At 39.2% G+C, this 24,699-nt stretch overlaps 1 protein-coding gene across 3 annotated transcripts in view; it reads right to left on the bottom strand.

The window, feature by feature from the left end:
- The window catches only part of LOC136400353 (E3 SUMO-protein ligase RanBP2-like), an 82,496-nt gene that overhangs the window by 25,167 nt on the left and 32,630 nt on the right, over nucleotides 1-24,699 (bottom strand). For 2 of the 3 annotated variants that reach the window (XM_066376879.1, XM_066376880.1), the window contains exons 18-23: nucleotides 22,694-22,829; nucleotides 10,483-10,577; nucleotides 4,839-9,618; nucleotides 2,095-2,265; nucleotides 1,357-1,449; nucleotides 886-1,064 (exon numbers count right to left, since the gene is read on the bottom strand). In XM_066376879.1, coding sequence (XP_066232976.1) covers nucleotides 886-1,064; nucleotides 1,357-1,449; nucleotides 2,095-2,265; nucleotides 4,839-9,618; nucleotides 10,483-10,577; nucleotides 22,694-22,829 — 5,454 coding nt within the window. Of the gene's footprint in view, nucleotides 1-885; nucleotides 1,065-1,356; nucleotides 1,450-2,094; nucleotides 2,266-3,390; nucleotides 3,464-4,838; nucleotides 9,619-10,482; nucleotides 10,578-22,693; nucleotides 22,830-24,699 lie in introns of those variants that run through there. The other variant, XM_066376881.1, reaches the window with a different exon arrangement.

Genomic DNA, 24,699 nt, shown 5'->3' with positions numbered 1-24,699 from the left:
TCCAGGACTCTCAAAAAATTACTAGACAGGGACCTTGTCTTCCACTTTCTGTGAAATACAAATTAAAACACCAAGGTGTGGAAAGCTATTCAAAGTATCACTACATTTGAGCTAAGAAAGGAATCAGGCCCTGAGCTGTTAGCTCAGTGGATAGAGCGTCAGCCCAGCATGCAGATATCCCAGGTTTGATCCCTGGTCCAGGCACACAGGAGAAGCGACTATCTGCTTCTCTCTTCCTTCCTCTCTCCCTCATCCCCTCTCACAACCAGTGGCTCAATTGGTTCGAGCATGGCCCTGGGCGCTGAGGATAGCTCGGCTGATTTAAGCATCGGCCCCAGACAGGAACTGCCAGGTGGATTCCAGTTGGGGCACATGTGATAGTCTGTCTCTGTATCTCCCCTCCTCTCACTTAAAAAAAGAAGAAGAAAGAAGAAAGAAGAAAGAAAAAAGAAGAAAGAAGAAAGAAGAAAGAAGAAGAAGAAGAAGAAGAAGAAGAAAGGAATCATACCATAAAATTATTGACAAAGCAAGCTATAAAATAAGTCAAGGAAGCTAGGTTTCAAATGCTATTTTCTATCCATTCTGCCCACTAGAAAAAACACATGAAAAATGAAGCACTTAATACTATTCCTGGTATTGTGGCAGGCATTCTTAGAAATATCTGCATAGTCCATGCTAACCCTATTCCCTAAAGCCCAACATACACAGAGGGATGATCTGTTAAAGTCATCTATGTAGAACAAAATTCCTCCTTCTCTGGACATAGCTGAGTGGTAGATGCCTAATCCATTTGCTAGCCACAACCCATTATTCCATCTGTTAACATTCTAGTTTATTGCATCAACAAAGCAAACTGAACCAAAAGGAAAATAATGGAGTTCTTACTTGAGCTTCCTGAACTTTTTGAAGCTCTGACTGGAAGTCTTCCCCATTTCCATTGTCCTCATCAGTATCACTGCAGACTCCACAAAAAAATGTAGGTGGAAGTTTTAATGTATCCGCTTTTGCCTTCTCTTCAACTGTTGGTTTCTTTTCCCAAACAATAATACATTCTTTCTCATTTTCTGAAAATCCCACAGAACACAGGCAAAAGACAGTTAAAATAAAAGTAGATGAAGTTCAACTATTCTACAACAATGGCCCTAAATGAAGTGTACACATTACGGACCCAGGTAACAAAATCTATGAAAACAAGAGCTATCAGAACAGTATTTTTCACTTCATGTTATTTTAAAATATTTTTTAAAACCACAGGCATATTATATAAATAAAATTGGTAATTATAAAAATAATCAGATTGGTTCATCGCAAATAGATTTTTCTTAAAACATAATTTGTAATTTTAACTTAACATACCTGTTAGATTTTTTTCTAAGGGCTCATATTTTTCTGTGTCATCCAGATATAGTTTTCCATTAAGTTTCTTGACAGCTGTTTCAAAATCTTCATCTTAAAGCAATAATTGATATTAAATAAAAGAATTTCTAGTAGTGTAAGAAGTTTGCCTAACCAGCAATCTAGAAATTATCTCAACTTCACTTTTCCTTATCCCCCATTTCCAAAGAGCAACTGATTTTACCAATTCTCTATCCCTAACACCTCTTCTGCTGCTAGAACTCTCATCGAGGCTCTCTTCCTCTTGTTTGAGCTATGCATTATCATCATTTTAACTCATCTATCTATCTCCATATCCCACAACCCAACCTTTTATACCACTATCCAACTGGTCCTACTGAACCTTTTCTGTAGCTCTAGCTCTCAGGCTTGAACACTCTGGCATGGCACACAAAGATTTCCATAATCAAGCCCCTGTCTGGCTCACTGCTCTCGCAGCCCTCCAGGATTTCAAAGAAATGACAGTTTTCAAATCCCTCAAAATACCTGCCCTGCTCATGGTAGCCATCCAAAAACTGTCCACTTAGTAAATGAATGCAGCTTTCAATGATTACATCCATTGACTATTAACACATACATTTAGGATAAACACATATCTGCAGTGATAGGCTGTAAGAGGTTTTATTAATATAATTTAACCACACCTCCCAATTACTAAAATTAGCATAAACAGAAGGCTTTTAAAATAACAAGATTTACCATCCTCCTCTTCTTCGCTAACATAATCTGGTCTATTCTTATAGCAGAAGAAAGTTGGAGGAAGTTTAAGTTTGTTTGCAAGAGCTCTGTGTTCAGGAGTTGGGATTAGCTCATATACAATGAGGACATCATCATCTGAGGGAGGGTCTTCAGGTTTTTTCTTCTCTTTTGCTGTAACACAAGTCAAAAAATTGATAAAGTATTAACATCAGTATTCTAACTGAAAATAAAAATCATGGAACTTATCTTTAGGTAAAAATAGCATGCTGATAAAAACAGACTTTGATATGGACAGAACTCTATAATAATAAGTTAGAATCAGTAATAGGCATTTAGGGATATAGAATTTAATGTTCTATCAGAAACCCTTAGTGAACACAGAATCTTTCAAAAAAATCCTGATCTTACCTACGGATTATTGAAAAAAATTACTATTAATTGCTATAATTTAAAAAGCACTGCCATAACCATATTTGACATACTAAAGAAGTTTTGCAAAATATGCATGCATTTTCAACGACTAAAAAAATTTTAAAGCAATCATAAGTAAAAACTAGTGTAAATATGAAATTAATGCAAGGCCTCCTTTGATTAGTTCCCACAACAAAAGTTAACAATTACCTAGGATGGCAGGTGATTAGCGTTACATCCAGTTTTGTATATTTACAATCACAATAGGTAAAATTTAATAAAAATTGTTATCCTATAGGTCAGTGGTACTGTAAGAATTTAAGATAATTTCTACAGCTGAAAAACCAACAAGGACAATTAAGAAAAAAAAGACAAAAAAATGGAAAGAAAAGGAATTCTTCATACAATCTGCTCTGGTCTATAAAAAAGAATTTCTAGCCTGACAAGTGGTGGTACAATGGTAAGAGCATCAACCTGGGATGCTGAGGACCCAGGTTTGAAACCCCAACATTGCTGGCTTGAGTGTGAGGTCATCAGCTTGAGTGTGGGATCATATACATGACCTCATAGTCGCTGGCTTGAGCCCAAGGTTGCTGGCTTAAGTAACAAAGTACTAGGAAGCAAAAGGTAAAGATCCCATAGATCTGTCTCAAAAATAATGTTATGCAATAGTGAGAAAACATAAAATCCAAGTACATTTTTAAAAATAGCATTAAAAGGCATTACACCACCAGTCAAAAGTTACTTGCTTTTAGACTGGCATTCTTTAACATGCACACTGTAGTGTTAAATACTTAAATTTCATACAGCCAGTTACTTTGCTAAAGACTACCAACTGCTAAAAGCAACTGATGTCAGTTCATACTGAGAATGCTCGCTCTATACCTTTGTTCTCAGGCTGTGAGGAAGGAGTGCTGGTCCAAAAAGCCATTGGATTAGATCTAAAAAGACTAAAATTAAATCCTAGAAAATAAAGAGTATTTAATTTTTGAACATTCTGAGAATCAAAGTGAGTATGATTTTAAAATAAAAAAACCTAGAGTCCCTCAACATCTACCAACTTGGCCTTTTACATACTGTATTCATTTAGCCAAGAAGTTCATTTTTGCTCATTTAATATAGAGGCAAGACTACCTTACATAAAATGTGAACATCTCAGTACCATGTTTTGTTTCGTTTTTTGGAATGACAAGAAAATAACAATAAAAGATGAACACTTTAAAAACTAAAACAGCTTGAACAGGTGGTGGCGCAGTGGATAGAGCATTGGACTGGGACACGGAAGACCCAGGCTCGAAACCCTGAGGTTGCTGGCTTGAGCACAGGCTCATCTGGTTTGAGCAAGGCTCACCAACTTGAGCCCAAGGCCGCTGGCTCGAGCAAGGGTAGCACTCACTCGGTCTACTGTAGCCCCTCAGTCAAGGTACATATGAGAAAGCAATCAGTGAACAACTAAGGGCCGCAACAAAGAACTGATACTTCTCGTCTCTCTACTTTCCTGTCTATCTGTCCCTACTTGTCTCTCTCTGTCTCTGTCACACAAAAAAAACTGAAACAGACTCGAGTTAATGTTCATGAGTCAAGTACATGACTGAACTGCAGTACTGCATTGGGTTTGTATGCTCTGCCATAAGCATGATATAAATACCTTCCAGTTATTGGCCCTGGCCGGTTGGCTCAGCGGTAGAGCGTCGGCCTAGCGTGCAGAGGACCCGGGTTCGATTCCCGGCCAGGGCACACAGGAGAAGCGCCCATTTGCTTCTCCACCCCTCCGCCGCGCTTTCCTCTCTGTCTCTCTCTTCCCCTCCCGCAGCCAAGGCTCCATTGGAGCAAAGATGGCACGGGCGCTGGGGATGGCTCTGTGGCCTCTGCCTCAGGCGCTAGAGTGGCTCTGGTCGCAACATGGCGACGCCCAGGATGGGCAGATTATCGCCCCCTGGTGGGCAGAGCGTCGCCCCATGGTGGGCGTGCCGGGTGGATCCCGGTCCGGCGCATGCGGGAGTCTGTCTGACTGTCTCTCCCCGTTTCCAGCTTCAGAAAAATGAAAAAAAAAAACAAAACAAAAAAAAAACAACAAAAAACCTTCCAGTTATTAACATCTCCTAAATACCTTACATACATACTCTGTCACTGTTTGAAAATTCACAGGTAAAATAATTTTGAGAGAAAAAAAATCTGCACAAATGTGTCTGACTGTTCACAAAGCACTGTGTTTAGGACCCAGCTATTAGTAAAACGTTAGTATCCTACAAAGAGATGAAAATTAGCATCAAGATAAACAATAAAAAGAGAAATATAAAATTAAAATTCTGCTTAATTCATTAAGTGCTTACCCTTTTCTGGTGCCTTAAATGTGTAATTAGTTGAGAACTCTTCCTTTGGAAAAGCAGCAAAGAGATTTTTGACTTTGCTGTCTGAAGATTGTTTAACATCAGAATCCTTTGCCTCTTCGCAATTACCAGGTTCCACTTGTCTTTCGGACCCACTCTGGACAACTGAAGTAGCTTCACTCTGATTTTTTAAAGGCGCATTAAAACTAAATCCAAACAAAGACCCAGTAGCTGAACTGTTGCCAAATGTAAATGGTTTTGATTTTTCACTACCGAAAATGCTTTTCACAGACTCTGAACCAAATACAAACTTTGGAGGAGAAACGACTGCTTTTGTTGCTGTTTCAGATGTGCTGGACACATCTCCAACTTCTGAAGCTGCATCTGCTATATCGTCACCCTCAAGTAAATCTGTCCTATCTTTTGTGGTTTCTTCTAATACAGCTACAGCAATTCTGCCACATGGTGACTCTCTGGGAGTGGTCGAAAGAGAAACATGAGTTGTTATCAAAGAATCTTTTTCTTGGGCTATTTTTGCTTCATCAAAGATTTTCTTAAATAAGTCTGCAACATCCTGTAATTTAAAACGAACAGCTAAATGTTCTACTTTTCTTTCGCCATCTGCAAAATCACATGCAGTCCACACCCACACTCTTTCTGTCCCTTTCATATTTTGCAAAGACATGTCTGGAGTTATTCTGTGATTGGCACAAAGTTTTAATACCTGGTCCCTTCTCATCACTATGCGAACTTGCTTATTATCATAATTCTGTAAAATCTTTATGTCACCAATGCCTCTTTCTTTCCACTGACCAACATCTTTATCATACCTATAGAGTTTTGCTCTGTGACTAAAAACAACTTGTTCATTTTCTTCACCACTGGACACTTCAACTAGATCAGGCAAAGGTACAACAGGTTCAAAGTACTGTCCATCTCTCTCTTCTTCTTGAGTAACATCAGATTCTTCATCAGTGCCCACTGTGGTCCCACTGTGATTCAACTTGGCAGGAGACTCAGATGGACTCAAAGCAGACTTAAAACTAAAGTTAAATCCTGTTGTTGATTCACCAAAGCGGAAGAGATTCTTTCTCACAGGGCTACTTGCCAGTGGAGAAGCATATACCGAACTACTACTCACACTATCATCCAAGGCATCTTCCCTTAAATCATAATTATCCCACTCTAATGTCGGCCCAGTGGTGTCAGGATTTGGCTTGGTGCTTATGTCCGAAACACTGGCAGCACCTGCGTCTAAAGTCTTACTTTCTTCCTCAGTGACTTTTATTTGATCATTTGTCAAAAATGTTTTGAAGTCTTTTAGTCCGCTCTTCATTTCTTCAGCTCTCTGTATTAACTTGGCAGCTCTGCCTGTATCCACAAGTTTATGAGGAGTCTGAAGTGGTATATCTAATAGAAGTCTCTGGCATTCCTCAAATTTCTGCTTGAATTCTTCAGCAAGCTCTGGTGTTTTAAATTTTGCTGCCAGCTGTTCTAGTTTGGCATCACCATCAGAAAAATCACTAGCTAACCACATCCATGCTCTGTCTGATCCAGACAAAGGCTTCAGGTTCATTGTAGTGGTTATCCAATGATTAGCGCACACTTTTAGTACTTGTTCTCTTCGCATCAGCATTCTTAGTTTGCCATTAACTTCATTTTTGAGAATTTTTAAGTTTCCCAAACCCCTTTCTTTCCACTGACTTATCTCAGCATCAAATCTAAATAATTTTACCCGCTGTGAATAAAGAACTTTTTCATCTTCTTCTCCTGTAACAAGCTCCACTTTTTCAGGCATTTGAACTACTGGTTCAAAATGGATATCGTCACTGTCCTCAGTCTTATAGGCGTCATCATCTTTCTCAAGGTCAGTAGAAGTGTCAGCTTTATCAGCCACTTTACCACTTTGCACTGAGAATAATTTTTCTCCAGCACCTGAAAATCCCTTGAAATTAGGGTCTTTTTTGCCAAACTGAAATCCTTCTCCTGAAGTTGATTTTGCAAGATCTGCAAAGGTAAAAGTGCTTCCAGTTTGACCAAAAATCACACCAGTACCATTCTTCTGACTGCTAACACTCTGAGCCTGAAGACTATTGTCTTTTTCAAGGGGCTTTTCACTCTTCTTCTCTTGATTTTCCAGCTCCTGAATGCCAAATTTAAATGTACTGTCAAGCACAGGAACAGAAAAATTAAATCCTTCTACTGTTGACTTTGAATTTGTATTAGAAGGACTCTGAAATGCAAAAGAGGGTGTATTTTCTTGATCCACATTCCCAAATTTAAATCCCTGTTCTGTGATACCAAATTTAAAAGCCTTTTCTGAAAAATTACTTTTAAATCCTGTTACCACCTGACTTCCAGAAGAGTCATTTAACTTAGTTTTGGGGCCCAATGTGAAAGCTGAGGGAGTTTCTGCAGCAGGTTTATGAGTTGGTTTAGAAGCATCACAAGTCACACATTTTAAGGAAGAACTCTTATTTTGCACAAAGCAAACACTACAGTCCCACTGTTCTTCCTTCTTGGTGAACATTTCTTCAAAACCACTCTTTGTGGTCTTGCTTGTCTCTGAAGAGGCAGGTGCTGGAACACAAGTTGGCTGACTTTGATTCTGACAAGCAACACAGTTGGTAGTACCTGCTTCATTTTGTACCAAGCATACACTGCAATCCCACTGTCCTTCCTTCTTGGTGATCATTCCTTCAAATCCACTCTTTGTGGCCTTGCTTGTCTCTGAAGTACTAAACTTAGAAGAGGCAGGTGCTGGATCAGCAGAAGCAGACAGACTCAGTTTTTCAGAATTCTGACAAGCAGCACATTTTGTAGCATTTGCTTCATTTCGTACCAAGCACTCACTACAATCCCACTGTCCGTCCTTTTTAGCAAACATGTCTTCAAAGCCACTCTTTGGAGTTTTACTCATCTCTGAAGCATCAAACTTAAAAGCAGGTGCTGAAATAGAAGTAGGTACACTCTGTTTTCTTGAATTCTGACAAGCAACACACTTTGTAGAGCTGCCTTCATTGCGTACCAAGCATACACTGCAATCCCACTGTCCTTCCTTTATCGAAAAAACGGATCTGAAATCATTGTTAACAGACTTTGGAAAATCTCCCTGGCCAAATTTAAAGGAAGGCTGCTGAAGAAATAAAGATCCATTCTTGTTAGCAGACTTGGTGTTCTGGCATGCAATGCATTTATATGCAGTAGGTTCATTTCTCACTAAGCAAATACTACAATCCCAGTGACCTTCTTTCTTTGGAACCACTGATCCAAACCTATTTGGAGTACTTTCTGGGCCAGTTCTAAGAGTAGAAACAGTTTCGACTAATGATTGGCCAAGGAGCTCTTTACTGCTTGGGTTCAGATTCTGGCATGAAACACATTTCTTAGCAGTTGCAGCATTCTTGAATGAGCAGCTGTTACAATGCCACCAAGACCCTTCTCTGTTTGCTACTTGAAATTGAAAATTCATGTTTCTGGCTTCAGATTTCCAAACATTCTTGTTATCATGACCTGTAGGTTCTTTTACAATTCTCATAACCTTATTTGTTGTTGTGCCTACCTTTGCTCCTGAGGCTTTTATAATATTCTGGGCCTCTTCAAACTTGCCTTTAAAAAGTGCTGCTTCCTCAGGAGTTTTGAATCTAACCGCAAGCTGTTCTGGTTTGGGCGACTCATCTGCATAATCAAAAGCGTGCCATACAAAAGACTTGTCTGATCCAGCATTTGGTGTGAGTTTCATATCTGGACTGATGTAATGATTTGCACAGATTTTTAATACTTGCTCTCGTCTCATTAGAAGGCGAATTTTACCAGATGTTTTATGCCTTAGTAGTTTTACATTACCAATTCCACGTTCCTTCCATTCTTTGGATTCTGCATCAAAACGGAACAATTTTGCACGATTGCAAAAGAATTCTTCTTCATCTTCCTCACCAGTTTTTACTTCAATCTTATCAGGAAGAGGAACCACAGGCTCAAAATGAGGACCATCATCATCGTCATCACCATGGGCACTCCCTCCATCTGCTTCAAGATTCTTATTGGGGAGCTCTGGAGCAGGTGTTCCAAACACTGATTTCTCTGGACCATGGAAAGTAAACATATCATCACTTCGATGAAAACCAGAATTCTTTTGATTTGGGCCTATGTTTTCAGTAAATGAAATTCCAGGCACACTTTTGTTTCCAAAATTGAATGTATTTCGAGGTCCAATGGCATGACCAGCTTTCCCTCCACTGTAACCATCTCCTTGTAAAGGTTTTTCTGAAGTCAAAAGACCCAAAAGGCTTTCGCTGTTACTGTAAGCTGTGGAAGGGGGCGGTGCCACAATTTGTGGAGAAGAAAACGTGAAATCACCATCATTTGATTTGAAGTTTGAATTAAATTTAAAAGGAGCTGGCTGTGTTGTATGTACAGGTGCTGTCAAAGATGGCCTTATCCCTTCACCTGGCACTGGCTGAACAAAATTCGTTCTACCAAATTCTATAACCTTAGATTCTGCAGATCTTGACACATGAGCTGTAACTGGAGGTTTTGTGAAATAACCTGGTTCTGGCAAAGGTGGGTTTGTACTTGTCTGTTGAATACTGTAATTAAAGTATTCATCACCCCTGGGTGACAAAATTCCTGTGGCAGGAGACTCAAAACGCAATGGAGGACCGTACATCTCTTGAGAGAACACACAAGCAGATGTGCTCTGCACTGGTGGTGTGTGCATTTGTTGTGAATATGCATATATATGCTGTTGAGGTGGAAGCCTATTCATGCCATAAACTGGACCCTACGAGAAAAAAAAAGGTTAAAATTTTTGTGCAAACCAATTATCACAAACCACAAACTCAGGCATTATAAGGTAAAGCTATCATTAGGTAATGCAGTGCATCATTAAGAGAAGACAGCATTACTACAAATATACTTAAAACCTTATTCCTTCTTGGCATAGAATAAAAATTGCTAATGACAGCATCTTAAAAATTTAATTCTCCTACAATAAATGATTAGGGTTAGTATCTTCCTCACTCCTAAACAATGTGTCAAATGATGTTAACAATAGTGATGATGATGACTAACATTTATTAAACATTTACTAATGTGCCAACTGAGCAATGTTCTAATAAGTACTTTACATATATTATCTAATTTTAATATCCTCAAATACCCTATGAATTAAGGCATTATTATCCTCATTCCACATACAAGGAACTAATGGAACTAATGTCCAGACAGATTTAGACACTTTCCCAAGGTCACAATGAGCAGAAAACCAGGGCCTAAATGCACACAAGTCCTCTGTCTTTAAGCTCTACATTCAACTATTTTGTGATATTGAATCTGAACCACTTCAGGCCTGGAAATACAAACCACTTACAGTTCAGCAAAGATATTCTAGTCCAATTTCTCCCAAAACAGAAGGATGATGGGCCCACCACCGCCACTGCTCCCATTTAAAAATACTCTAAATGTTCACATTTATTGTGAAACAAAAATAAGATAACTAAGCATTAATTTCTATATATGGAGAAAAAGTTTTAAATACATCTTGTGGGATGCAAGTTTTAATGCTGAACTACTTGAATTTCTATAAAGGATAATGAAACAATTAAAAAGAAGAAATTTATAAATGCATAAATTTTTGCTTTGTTACCTTTGTGGGAGTAACATTAGCTGCTGGTCTGAGAAGATACTGAGAATTATATGCTGGTGACTGACTATAATATCCTGAAGGGCCAGTGGTTGCAACTAAAAAGGAAAAAAAAAAACACTTAAAAAATAAAATCTATACTCTAGTTAAAAGTATCTATGCAAGAACTATAAATACAAAAGCAACAGAAATCAAGGAAAGATTTAAAATTTATTAGATTATTTAAATTTCTTTATCAAAATAACCCATAAAGAAAATTATCAAATGGCTAGGAAAAACTGCTAAATATAGCACCACAGTAACAAGCACCTCACAACAAGCGTCAAAAGAGCAAGAAGGAAGTGGTTTGTCCACTTTCCAAGAAAGAGTGATACTATGTAAGCAGCAGAGCCATGTTCCAACATCAAAATCATTGGGAACACACTAGTCATGGAGCGGGTGTAACGAACCAAAACGCACGTGTTGGCCTCAGGGACATGTCTTGGAAGTGAGCCCTAAACATCTGCACAGTGACAAGGTTGCATTTCATAAACTCAAGCTTAGAATGGTCAAATAAAAATCACCTGACAGGCCCTGGCCGGTTGGCTCAGTGGTAGAGCATCGGCCTGGCGTGCAGGAGTTTCAGGTTCGATTCCCGGCCAGGGCACACAGGAGAAGTGCCCATCTGCTTCTCCACCCCTCCCCCTCTCCTTCCTCTCTGTCTCTCTCTTCCTCTCGCACAGCCAAGGCTCCACTGGAGCAAAGCTGGCCCAGGCGCTGAGGATGGCTCTATGGCCTCTGCCTCAGGCACTAGAATGGCTCTGGTTGCAACAGAGCGACGCCCCAGATGGGCAGAGCATCGCTCCCTGGTGGGCATGCCAGGTGGATCCCAGTCGGGCGCATGTGGGAGTCTGTCTGACTGCCTCCCCGTTTCCAACTTCAGAAAAATAAAAAAAATAAAAATAAAAATCACCTGACAAATCCATGGAAAAGAATCTCACAAGTGACATAAAATGCATTCCAGAGGGATAAGGGGTGACACACATTGTGAGTGACATTCATGCTAATAACAAAACTATTTCCTCCATCTGTTTTCTGTGAGTTTTACAAGAAAATCAACAACTAGAAGACATTCATGTTGGCAGCAAAGACACTCATGTTGACGGCAAAACTACCATTTGCTTGATCTGTTTAATGAAAGTTTTGCTAGAAAACAATACAACTTCAAGCCTATTTAGGCCTTCACATGAAAGAAGAAAAAAAAATGTGACCCAAAACATACGAAACAATTAATTCTGGAAAGCACTGAAAAAGACCTAAAAAAAAGGCTAGCTAGTCTAAAACATTGCCAAAAAAGCCCAAGTCTGAATCTGGAAAACAAATAGAACTTCCTGATGAAAATGGTTACTGTATTTTGGAATATTCTGGGAAGAAAATAGGCATAGAACAAGCTGATAAATATAAGCGAAGAATCATAAAGCCTGAAATTTAACTAGTGACTGCTAAATAGTGAGGGGAAAAAAACAATTCAAGAGAGTACTTAAGCCTGACCAGGTAGTGGCGCAGTGGATAGAGCATCAGACTGGGATGCCAAGGACCCAGGTTCGAAACACCGAGGTTGCCAGATTGAGCACGGGCTCATCTGGTTTGAGCAAAAGCTCACCAGCTTGGACCCAAGGTCGCTGGTTCCAGCAAGGGGTTACTTGGTCTGCTGAAGGCGCGCGGTCAAGGCACATATGAGAAAGCAATCGATGAAAAACTAAGGTGTCGCAATGCACAACGAAAAACTAATGATTGATGCTTCTCATCTCTCCGTTCCTGTCTGTCCCTATCTATCCCTCTCTCTGCCTCCCTCTCTGTCTCTGTAAAAAAAAAGAAAAAAAGAAAAAAAAAAGAGTACTTAAAGAACCTACTATAAAAAGCATCAAATGAATAGGTAACTCAGTAACTTATTGTACTGAACATACCTAATGTAAATAATACCTAGTATAAATATATAATTATTAAATATACCTAATATTAAAAACTTTCAAACTACCACTTCAGTTCTTAAAAACTGGCAAACTGGTTATAGTTAACCCTAGGCACGAGTACAAAAATATGGGCACTATAGGATATTGGTGTTGAGTGTAAACTGGCATAGCTTTTCATTAAAGCAATTTCCCAACACAAAATAATTTATAAAATATCCTATAATTCTGGGAACGTGTCCACAGCATTACTTTTTTTAAAGTATTACTTATAATAGCAAAAACTGAAAATAGAAACAAGAGAATAAAATTTGCAGTACTTCTACATGATGGAATACGGTGTATTCATTAACAGTATTTTAAAAAAATACTTAATAAGAAAATGCTCAGAACTTAGAGTAGTCTTTTTAAAGTGAGAGGAGGGAAGATAGTGAGACACACTCCCCACATGTGCCCAGACTGGGATCCACCCAGCAACCCCGAACTGGGGCCAATACTCGAATCTACCGAGTTATCATCAGCACCCAAGGTCAACACTCGAATCAATGGAGCCACTGGATGAGAGGAAGAGAGAGAGAAGGGAGAGAGGGAGGGAAAGAGAAGCACATGGTCACTTCTCATGTGTGCCCTAACAGGAGATTGGACCCAGGACATCCACACACTGGGCTGACACATACACTGAGCAAACAGGTCAGGGACTAAAGTAGTATTTAAAAACACATGCTGCCTGACCAGGCGGTGGCGCAGTGGATAGAGTGTTGGACTGGGATGCAGAGGACCCAGGTTCAAGACCCCAGGTAACCAGCTTGAGCACGGGCTCATCTGGTTTGAGCAAAAGCTCACCAGCTGGGACCTAAGGTCGCTGGCTTGAGGAAGGGGTTACTCGGTCTGCTGAAGGCCTGCAGTCAAGGCACATATGATAAAGTAATCAATGAACAACTAAGGTGTTGCAACAAAAAACCGATGATTGATGCTTCTCATCTCTCTCAGTTCCTGTGTCTGTCCCTATGTATCCCTCTCTCTGACTCTCTCTCTGTCTCTGTAAAAAAATAAATAAATAACACTTGCTTACTCATCTACAGATAACATAATATGGTTAAAATCTCATTAGAAATCCTTTATGTATACAAAAAGAAAAAACCATAAGAAAATGCTCCAAAATGTTAATAGCAGTATTTTGTGATATTGTTAGCTTTGTTTTCTTTATACTGTTCAGTACATCTTAATATTGCCTATCAATTTATTAATCATTGTTTAATCAAGTTATTTTAAAAAGACAAGAACCATCTTGGTATATTTTTACATTCATCAAGAAAATAAGCCTAAGTGGTGGCGCAGTGAATAGAGCGTCGAACTGAAATGCCGAGGACCCAGGTTGGAGACCACGAGGTTGCCAGTTTGGGCGCGGGCTCATCTGGTTTGAGCAAAAGCTCACCAGCTTGAACCCAAGGTCGCTGGCTTGAGCAAGGGGTTACTCAGTCTGCTGAAGGCCCACAGTCAAGGCACATATGAGAGAAGAATCAATGAACAACTAAGGTGTCACAATGAAAAACTGATGATTGATGCTTCTCATCTCTCTCTGTTCCTGTCTGTCTGTCCCTATCTATACCTCTCTCTGACTCTATGATTCTGTTTAAAAAAAAAAAAAAAAAAAGCCTGACCTGTGGTGGCGCAGTGGATAAAGCGTCGACCTGGAAATGCTGAGGTCACTGATTTGAAACCCTGGGCTTGCCTGGTCAAGGCACATATGGGAGTTGATGCTTCCAGCTCCTCCCCCCTTCTCTCTCTGTCTCTCTCTCCTCTCTCTCTCCCTCTCTGTCTCTCTCTCTCCCTTTCTCTCTCCTCTCTAAAATGAATAAAAAAAAAAAAAAAAAAAAAAAAACTATCTGAACACAGGAAAGGGAATCAGGAGACTTGAGCTCTCTCCTTTTGGGCCACAAAGCTGCTTTGTTACTACCTTGTCAATTAGCCATTTGTAATTCTCAACTGTAAAATGAGGATATGCTGCTTTTACATATTTCATAGGGTAATACAGGGCTAAAATGAGATGATTTCAAAGTTATATTTATGTTTGTTTAAAAACCAAAAGACCTTTTATGCTTGTACACAGAAACAGTGGAAATTGAAACCCAAAAGGTGACAAATAATTCCACACAGCACTCAAAACACCCTAGAAAAAGCTAGCCAGTCTACTTACCCTCTCTATAAAAAGCTCTAGATATTCAGAACCTATCACCCCAAAGCAGCAGAACATACATTTTCAAATGCTCATGGTACATTCTCTAGGATACATTACATGTTAGGACACAAAACAAGTCTCAATAAATTTAATAAGACTGAAATTATATCAAGTGTCTTCTCTGATCACAATGGCATAAAACTAGAAATCAACTACAATAGAAAAATAGAAAAACATTTAAACACTTGGAGGTTAAATAGCATGTTATTAAATAATGAATGGTTAATAATGAGATCAAGGAAGAAATAAAAAATTTCCTTGAGCCTGACCAGGCGGTGGCGCAGTGGATAGAGCGTTGGACTGGGATGCAGAGGACTCAGGTTCGAGACCCCGAGGTTGCCAGCTTGAGCGCGGGTTCATCTGGTTTGAGCAAAAGCCCACCAGCTTGAACCCAAGGTCGCTGGCTCGAGCAAGGGATTACTCAGTCTGCTGAAGTCCCGCAGTCAAGGCACATGAGAAAGCAATCAATGAACAATTAAGGTGTCACAACGAAAAACTGATAATTGATGCTTCTCATCTCTCTGTTCCTGTCTGTCTGTCCTTGTCTATCACTCTCTCTGACTCTCTGTGTGTCTGAAAAAGTAAAAAAAAAAAAAAATTCCTTGAAACAATGAAAATGAACATATAAGAACTCAAAATTTATGGGACACAGCTAAAGCAGTCCTGGAAGGGATGTTCATAGCATTACAGGGATACCTTAAGGAGCAAGAAAAAGCTCAAATAAAGAACTTAACCCTGTGTCTAAGATAACTAGAAAAAGAAATAAAGCCCAGAGGAAGTAGAAGGAAGGAAATAATAAAGATCAGAGCAAAAATAAGTGACAAAGGGTCTAAAAAAAATAGAGATCAATGAAACCAAGAGCTGGTTTTTGAAAAGGTAAAAAGACTGATGAACCTTTAACTAGAATCATCAAGAAAAAGAGAGGACTCAAATAAATGAAAGTGAAGAAGTAACAACTTGACACAGTAGAAATACAAAGGATTGTAATAAAATACTATGAAGATCTGTATGTTCAAAAATTGGACAACCTAGGCAAAATGGATAAATTCCTAGAAACGTATTGTCTTCCAAAACTCAATCTGGAAGAATCAGAAAACCTAAAGAGATCGATTACAACAAATGAAATTGAAAAGTTATCTAAAAACTCCCAACAAACAAAAGTCCTGGACCAAATGGCTTCACAGGTGAATTTTACCAAATATTCTCAAGCTATTTCAAAAAATTCAAGAGGAGGGAAGACTTGCAAGCTCCTTTTATGAGGCAAGCATAATCCTCATTCCAAAATCAAGTAAAAACAATACAAAAAAAGAAAACTATAGGCCAATATCCCTGATGAACTTAGATGTTAAAATTCTCAACAAAGTATTAGCAAACCAGATTCAGCAATACATGAAAAAAAATCACACATCATGGTCAAGTGGGATTTATTCTGGGGAGGCAAGACTGGTAAGGCTGGTACAATATTTGCAAATCAATCAATGTTATTTATCACATAAACAAAAGGGTAAAAATAACATGATAATATCAACAGATGCAGAAAAGGTATTTGATAAAATCCAGCGCTCATTATGATCAAAACTCTCAGCAAAGTGGGAATACAGGGAACATACCTCAACATGATAAAGGCCATCTATGACAAACTCATAGCCAACATCAGACTCAATGGGCAAACATTAAAAGCAATCCCTTTAAGAGCAGAAACAAGGCAGGGGTGCCCCCTGTCACCACTCTTATTCAACATAGTTCTGGAAGTCCTAGCCACAGCAATCAGACAAGAAGAAGAAACAAAAGGCATCCAAACTGGAAAAGAAGTAAAAGTATCATAATTTGCCAATGACATAGAACACCCTAAAGTTTCAGTCAAAAAACTACTAGACTTGATAAATGAATTCAGCAAGGTGGCAGGATATAAAATTAATATTCAGAAATCAGTGGCATTTTAATACACCAACAATAAGCTGTCTGAAAGAGAAATTAAGGAAACAATCCCCTTCACTACTGCAACAATAAAAAAATAAAGTACCTAGGAGTAAATTTAACCAAGGAGGTAAAGGACTTATACTCGGAAAATTATAAAACACTGATAAAAGCAATCAAGTAAGATACAAACAAGTGGAAGCATATACCATGTTCATAGATAGGAAGAATAAACATCATTGAAATGTCTATATTACCCAAAGCAATTTAAAAATTCAATGCAATTCCTATTCAAATACCAATGGATTTGGTATATATTCTATATCAAAGATATAGAACAAATATTCCAAAAATTTATATGGAACCAAAAAAGTACATGAATAGCCTCAGCAATCTTCAAAAAGAATAAAGTGAGTGGTATCACACTTTCTGATATCAAGTTATACTACAAGGCCATTGTACTCAAAACAGCTTGGTACTGGCATAAGAACAGGCATACAAATCAATGGAACAGAACAGAGAACCCAGAAAGAACCCATGCCTTTATGGTCGATTGATATTTGACAAAGGAGGTAAGAGTATACAATGGAGTAAAGACAGCCTCTTCAACAAATGGTGTTGGGATAATTGGACAGGTACATGGAAAAAAAGAAATGAAACCACACCACCAACTTTCACCATTCACAAAAGTAAACTCAAAATGGATAAAAGACTTAAATGTAAGTAGTGAAACCATAAACATCTTGGAAGAAAACAGTAAACTCTCTGATATCTCTCATAGCAGTATTTTTGCTGATTTTTCTCCACGGGCAAGTGAAATAAAGGACAGGATAAACAAATGGGACTATATCAGCTTTTGTACTGCAAAAGACACCATAAACAAAATAAAAGACAACCCACACAGGGAAAGAACATATTCACCAATATGTCTGATAAGGGGTTAATAACCAAAATTTATAAAGAACTTCTAAAACTCAACACCAGGAAGGTAAACAAACCAATTAAAAAATGGGCAAAATGGCCCTGGCTGGTTGGCTCAGCGGTAGAGCGTCGGCTTGGCGTGCATGGGACCCGGGTTCGATTCCCGGCCAGGGCACATAGGAGAAGCGCCCATTTGCTTCTCCACCCCCCCCCCCTTCCTCTCTGTCTCTCTCTTCCCCTCCCGCAGCCAAGGCTCCATTGGAGCAAAGATGGCCCGGGCGCTGGGGATGGCTCCTTGGCCTCTGCCCCAGGCGCTAGAGTGGCTCTGGTCATGGCAAAGCGATGCCCCGGAGGGGCAGAGTTTCGCCCCTGGTGGGCGTGCCGGGTGGATCCCGGTCAGGCGCATGCGGGAGTCTGTCTGACTGTCTCTCCCCGTTTCCAGCTTCAGGAAAAAAAAAAAAAAAAAAAAAAAAATGGGCAAAAACACTGAAGAGACACTTCTCCAGAGAGAACATACAAATAGACAATAGACAAATGAAAAAATGTTCAACATCACTAATCATTAGAGAAATGCAAATTAAAACCACAATAAGATACCACCTCACACCAGTCAGAATGGCACTCATTAACAAAAAACACAGTAAGTGCTGGCCAGGGTGTGGAGAAAAGGAAACCCTCCTGCACTGCTGGTGGGAATGCAGACTGGTGCAGCCACTGTGGAAAACAGTATGGAGATTCCTCAAAAAATTAGAAATGGAACTGCCTTTTGACCCAGCCATCCCACTTTTAGGAATATATCCTAAGAATACCAAATCACTGATTCAAAAGATGTGCACCCCCATGTTTATTGCAGCATTGTTTACAATAGTCAAGTTCTGGAAACAGCACGTGTCTGTCAGTGGATAAGCGGACTAAAAAGCTGTGGTACAGCCTGACCAGGCAGCGGCGCAGTGAATAGAGCATCAGACTGGGATGCGGAGGACCCAGGTTCAAGACCCCGAGTTCACCAGCTTGAGCGTGGGCTCATCTGGTTTGAGCAAAAAGCTCACCAGCTTGGACCCAAGGTCGCTGGCTCAAGCAAGGGGTTACTCGATCTGCTGTAGCCTCCCCCTCCCTCAAGGCACATATGAGAAAGCAATCAGTGAACAACCAAGGAGCCACAATGAAGAATTGATGCTTCTTATCTCTCTCTGTTCCTATCTGTCTGTCCCTATCTATCCCTCTCTCTGTCTCTGGAAGAAGAAAAAAAAAAGAGCTGTAGTACATATACACAATGGAATACTATGCAGCTGTGAAAAAGTAGGAAACCTTACCTTTTGTGACAGCATGGATAGACCTGGAGATTATTATGCTAAGTGAAATAAGCCAGGTAGAAAAAGAAAAGTATCATATGATCTCACTTATATGTGGAATCTAATGAACAAAGTGAACTGAAGAACAGAATAGAGGCAGAGACAATGTCATAGGGACCAGAGGGACAGCAGTCTGAGGGAAGGGGGATGAGGCGATGGGATCAGAGAAGGTAAAGAAATTAGTGAAACTATATATATACATAACACAGAGATATAGATAACAGGACAGCAAATCCTAGAGGGAAGGAGGAAGCAAGTTAGGGAGAGGGGGAAAAAGGGGTATAAAAAGGGACACGGGGCCTGACCTGTGGTGGGGCAGTGGATAAAGCGTCAACCTGGAAACGCTGAGGTTGCCGGTTCAAAACCCTGGGCTTGCCTGGTCAAGGCATATATGGGAGTTGATGCTTTCTGCTCTTTCTCTCTTCTCTCTCTCTCTCTCTCCCCCCCCCCTCTATAATGAATAAATAAAATCTTTTAAAAAGGGGGGGGGGGACACGGGCCTGATCAGTGGTGGTGCAGTGGATCAAGTGTTGAACTGGAATGCTGAGGTGGCTGGTTCGAAGCCCTGGGCTTGCCTGGTAAGGCACATATGGGAGTTGATGCTTCCTGCTCCTCCTCCCTTCTCTCTCTCTTTCTCTCTCACTATCCCCTCTCTAAAATAAATAAATAAATCTTAAAAAGGGGGGAGACACAGGCGGGGTTGAGGGAGTTATATATTCAGTGGGACACTTGAATCCATGTAAACACAATATATTAAAAGTGAATAAAAATTTTTTAAAAATTATTTCAATTATCAACCACCTGCAGACATCTTGATGTTGAGTCACATAAGAGCTCCCAACAGTAGTGGAGGTAGCCCAGAGGAAATGTGCCTTGTTGATAAAATACATGCTAAGTCCTTGAGCCTGTATTCGTAAGTCTCAGCCCTGATCATTTCTCCTTTACATACCCATTATTTTCATAACAGGTTTGAACTTACCTCAACTACAGAAGTTGTTTATTTTATTAAAGTCATTTAATCTGCTTTTCATAAAGCTTTTAGACCATTTCTGATAAATGCATATTTTATCTTAATTGCTATTTGCATATTACATTATGATGCAGGAATTTCTGATTGTGGCCAGTGACACTGTCTATAACGGGTCGGGAACCTATGGCTCGCAAGCCAGATGTGGCTCTCCTGATGGCTACATCTGGCTCGCAGACAAGTATTTAATAAAAAAAATAATAACATTAAAAATATAAAACATTCTCATGTAGGCCCTGGGCGGTTTGCTCAGTGGTAGAGCGTCGGCCTGGCGTGCAGAAGTCCCGGGTTCCATTTCCGGCCAGGGAACACAGGAGAAGCGCCCATCTGCTTCTCCACCCCCCCCCCTCCTTCCTCTCTGTCTCTCTCTTCCCCTCCCGCAGCCGAGGCTCCACTGGAGCAAAGATGGCCGGGCACTGGGGATGGCTCCTCGGCCTCTGCCCCAGGCGCTAAAGTGGCTCTGGTCGCAACAGAGCGACGCCCCGGAGGGGCAGAGCATTGCCCCCTAGTGGGCAGAGCGTTGCCCCCTGGTGGGCGTGCCGGGTGGATCCTGGTCGGGCGCATGCGGAGTCTGTCTGACTGTCTCTTCCCGTTTCCGGCTTCAGAAAAATACAGAAAAAAAAAATAAAAATAAAAAAAATAAAGTAACCAATTTAAAAAAAAAAAATCTCATGTATTACAATCCATTCATCCTACCGTTCATGTTCATGATTGCGTGTGGCTGGAGCCAATCACAGCTGTCCTTCGGGACAACAGCAAATTTTTATTGGATAATGCATAATGTACACGGGTTGTTGTATGGCTCTCACGGAATTACATTTTAAAATATGTGGCGTTCATGGCTCTCTCAGCCAAAAAGGTTCTCAACCCCTGGTCTATAAGATACAGTAAAAATTATACCACAGATGAATAGCCAAAAGCTGTTTTTTCCAATTATAAAACTCACTTTCTTAAAGCTGCCATACCTCTTTAGTACCCTTTGACCTTCCTCCAAAGCACCTCCCTATTGTCTCTTCTTTTGACATCTTGACCACTGTCTGCACTACCCATTGTCACTCAGAATTTTTGTCTGTCCCTGTAGTCTGCTAATTCACCTTTGTATGACAGTTCCTTCTGAGGGTTCCAAAATGCCTTCAAAGACAGAAAATTACAAACATAATCCAGTTTGAAACACCTCTTGAATTTGGATGTACCAGTTTTCAAAATGTATGCATGGTATGTGACAAGTATGAAAAACATCAAAGCTTGAAATTTATTCCAGGTTATAAGATCTACAAGGACTCAGAGATTTAAATGGAATTGGAAATTTTAATCTTGACTGAATATTTGATGATTTATTAAAGCTTTTTGATATTTAATAACATTAAAAGTTAATATTTCAAGCAAAAAAAAAGCTTTAGATAGTAAACAGGGTTGTAATCTGTAAGTAAGCAATGTCTGAACTCTTGACATTGTATATATTTGTCTGTGACTTAAGACCTTTAGTAAGTTTAACTTTACAGAGGCTTACTATTACTTTGCCTGCATTTAGAAGAAACTGTCACAAGAAAATAGGAAGGTAACCTTAAATATGGCCCCCAAGGACTATCACACAAGTGTACTAATTTAAACTATACCAAAGCATTCTAAATCTTTCTTAAGTTAAAACTAATAGAAAATGTGCACTACTACTATTTCAGGAATCTATCTCATAAAAAAGTACCTATTTTTGTCATTATTTCTGGGTACCTCAGTGCAATGTATTATACCAGCAAATGGCTTTAAAGTTAGACCACTGAAGTCTGAACCCCAGCTCTATCAATAATCACCTTTTACAATAATAGATAATCTTTCTAAACCCATTTCTTCATCTATAAAATCAGGATTGGTAACAGTGCCTACCACTCTGGATGACTGTGATTAAGTAACATTACATTGACACAAAGCACTTCTGTACAAAGACAACCCAAAGGAAGCAATATTGGTACCATTTGGTTAAGTGTTTACTGTGTTCTGTAAGTAAACACTGAATACACACCCACATTTACATAAATGCTCAAAATTATCATGTGAGTCAACTATTATTTCCATGCTTCAAACAAAGAAACCGGCTCAGAGAGGTCAATAAGTGATACAACACAATTTCAAAACCTAATATGGTCTAGCTCCAAACTCCTTCCTTTCATGTATGACCATGGTATTTCAAAACAAGATACCCTGTGAATGTCATACCTCTTAGTATATCACCAAAATAATTCCCGAGAAGTTTGTTTTTGTTTTCTTTTTAAAGAATAATGATAGTCTTTTATTTATTTATTTAAATTTTGGAAGCAGGAGAGAGAGAAAGAGAAAGCGGGTAGAAGCAGAAAGCATCAACTCACAGAATTTCCTTTTCGTATGTGCCTTGACCGGACAAGCCAGAGGTTTCAAACTGGCAACCTGAACATTCCAAGTCAATGCTTTATCCCCTGCACCACCATAGGCCAGGCCAAAGTTTAAATTTTCATTTACACATCTCTTAATGCATTACAATATCAGTAATATATTTCAATTATACGGAATAGTTCCAACTCAGTGTCAGGTCCTCTAACATGTGCATTGAAGGGTTATTCTTTAAGCCTTTATCTACAAAGTATCAGATAAAGCTTGTTATGTTTCTACTTGGAGTTAAAAAAATCTCAGTAATACCAAATACAGCTTACCTAATACACAAGCAGACATATCTATACCTATATATAAACAAATGTATATACACAGGTGAATTTAAAAGTTACCTATTTAAATGAAGGGGAAGTACAGGATTTACTAACATATCCAAATGCCAACTCACCTGTTAGTGGAGCCCCATGAAAATTCTGTGATCCCTGATATCCATCAGGCACTGAATCTGGTCCATAAGATTCTGTAGGCCAACGACGAGGGGACCCTGAGTTACTGCTATTTAGTTTCAATTCCTGCATTTCTTTCTGTTGGAAGAAGAAGAAAAAAATTTTTAGGCAATTATATAATACCAGAAACAGTGATAAAACAAATATTTTAAGTTGAAATGCCTGCTAATTAATGCCTTTTGATTCTACATTCCAATAAGATCAGAATACCAGGTGCTGACTTAAGAACATGATCTTGATATTCTGTTAGCTCTCATGCTCCCATTCTTTCATTCCTCAGTACCACACCCTAATTTACTCACTACATTTAGCTCTCACCTAATAGTTCAGTAGCCCTCAAATGGCCTCTTCTCCATTTCCATTCTGTATCTGCCTAAGTTATTATCTTTCTAAAGTTCGGCTCCATACAAGACAAGCACCTACTAATTACATTTCTTTCTCTGACATTACATCCCAAACACCCTTCCAGCATACCTCCTCTGCCAGAACACTGCTTCACTCTTAAATCCACGTGGACAACTCAACATTTCATATTATTTCCCCATACCAGCTTTGCACATCCCACACCTGATGTAAAAAAACACTACTTATCCTTAAGGGGATGCTCAGATGATTCAATAGAAAAAGAAAAACAACTAATATTTGCTCAGAATATACGGGGTGTGGCAAAAGTAGATTTACAGCTATAAGTACACAAAACAGTTTATTCCTGTATTATTTGTTAGTTATCGTATTATTTTCCATATGAACTGTAAACTTAATTTTGCCCCACCCTATATTATGTAGATAAAATATTCCAAGCATTTTACCAAAGTTTTTAATCCTTACACAGATAGCAACTAAGGTGACCAACTGTTTTACAATGAAATAGAGGACAAAAATAAATAGAAGAAAACAAGATCGTAAATAAAACATTTTGTTCATTGCAATAATACACTATAATATGATAAATGCATAATAAAGACATTTGTAATATTTTATATTGTAATTATGCTTATGTGCCTATTAATTTTTAATAATTGTAAGAAAAAAGTAGTCATTTAGATACAAATACGTCACAACACATGCAATAGATCGACTCTGCATTGATTGCATACAGACATTTACAGATTAGTCTTCCAATATCAAAAAGGAGGACATGTTGGAAGACACTTTTCGAGGGAGGAAGGAATTTACAAAAGAAGGACTGTCCTCTCTAGGGGGGACGATTGGTCACCTTATAGTAACTTGTATCTTAAAATGAGAAAAAAGCTAGAACTGAAACCAGATCTTACTCCAAAACCATTTTCCTAATACCATTCTGCTACACAGCCTTCTAATGGTATCGACGCAGCTAGCTATCAGATCTCTGTCTTTTCTTTCTTTTTGAGGGGAACAGAGAGAGGGACAGACAGGAAGGAGAGAGATGAGAAGCATCAATTCTTTGTTGCAGCACCTTAGTTGTTCATTGATTGCTTTTTCTCATATGTGCCTTGATCGGGTGGCTACAGCAGACAATGACCTCTTGCTCAAGCCAGCAACCTCGGGGTTTTTAACCTGGGTCCTCTGCGTCCCAGTCTGACACTCTATCCACTGTGCCACCACCTGGTCAGGCCAGATGTCTGTCATTTCATAGACAACTAAATGGCAACACCCTCCCCAACAGTAGGACCTACAAAATGTCCCTTACAAAACAGGCATTTATCAAGAAACTACTTCTCAAAAGAAAAAAAAAAACAAACCTATGGTATCAGACAACAGGTCACTTTTAAAGGCAATATCAAACATCTCTGTATGGGCCAGGGATCTGTGAAGTCAGAGATGGATTCAGCATGTCTGCTACCTTCTACTAGAGGTATTTTCAAATATAAATTTCCCAAAAGCCATAACAATGAGGTAAAAGTCTAATTTTCAAGCTAACTAAAATTTCCCCATTTATCCATCTACTATGTCTAGTTCAGATGCTATA

The sequence above is a fragment of the Saccopteryx leptura genome, chromosome 3, assembly GCF_036850995.1.
Source record: "Saccopteryx leptura isolate mSacLep1 chromosome 3, mSacLep1_pri_phased_curated, whole genome shotgun sequence".
Classification (NCBI taxonomy): Eukaryota; Metazoa; Chordata; class Mammalia; order Chiroptera; family Emballonuridae; genus Saccopteryx; species Saccopteryx leptura.
The sequence above is the reverse complement of the archived record's forward strand: the minus strand, read 5'-3'. Positions and strand labels throughout refer to the sequence as shown.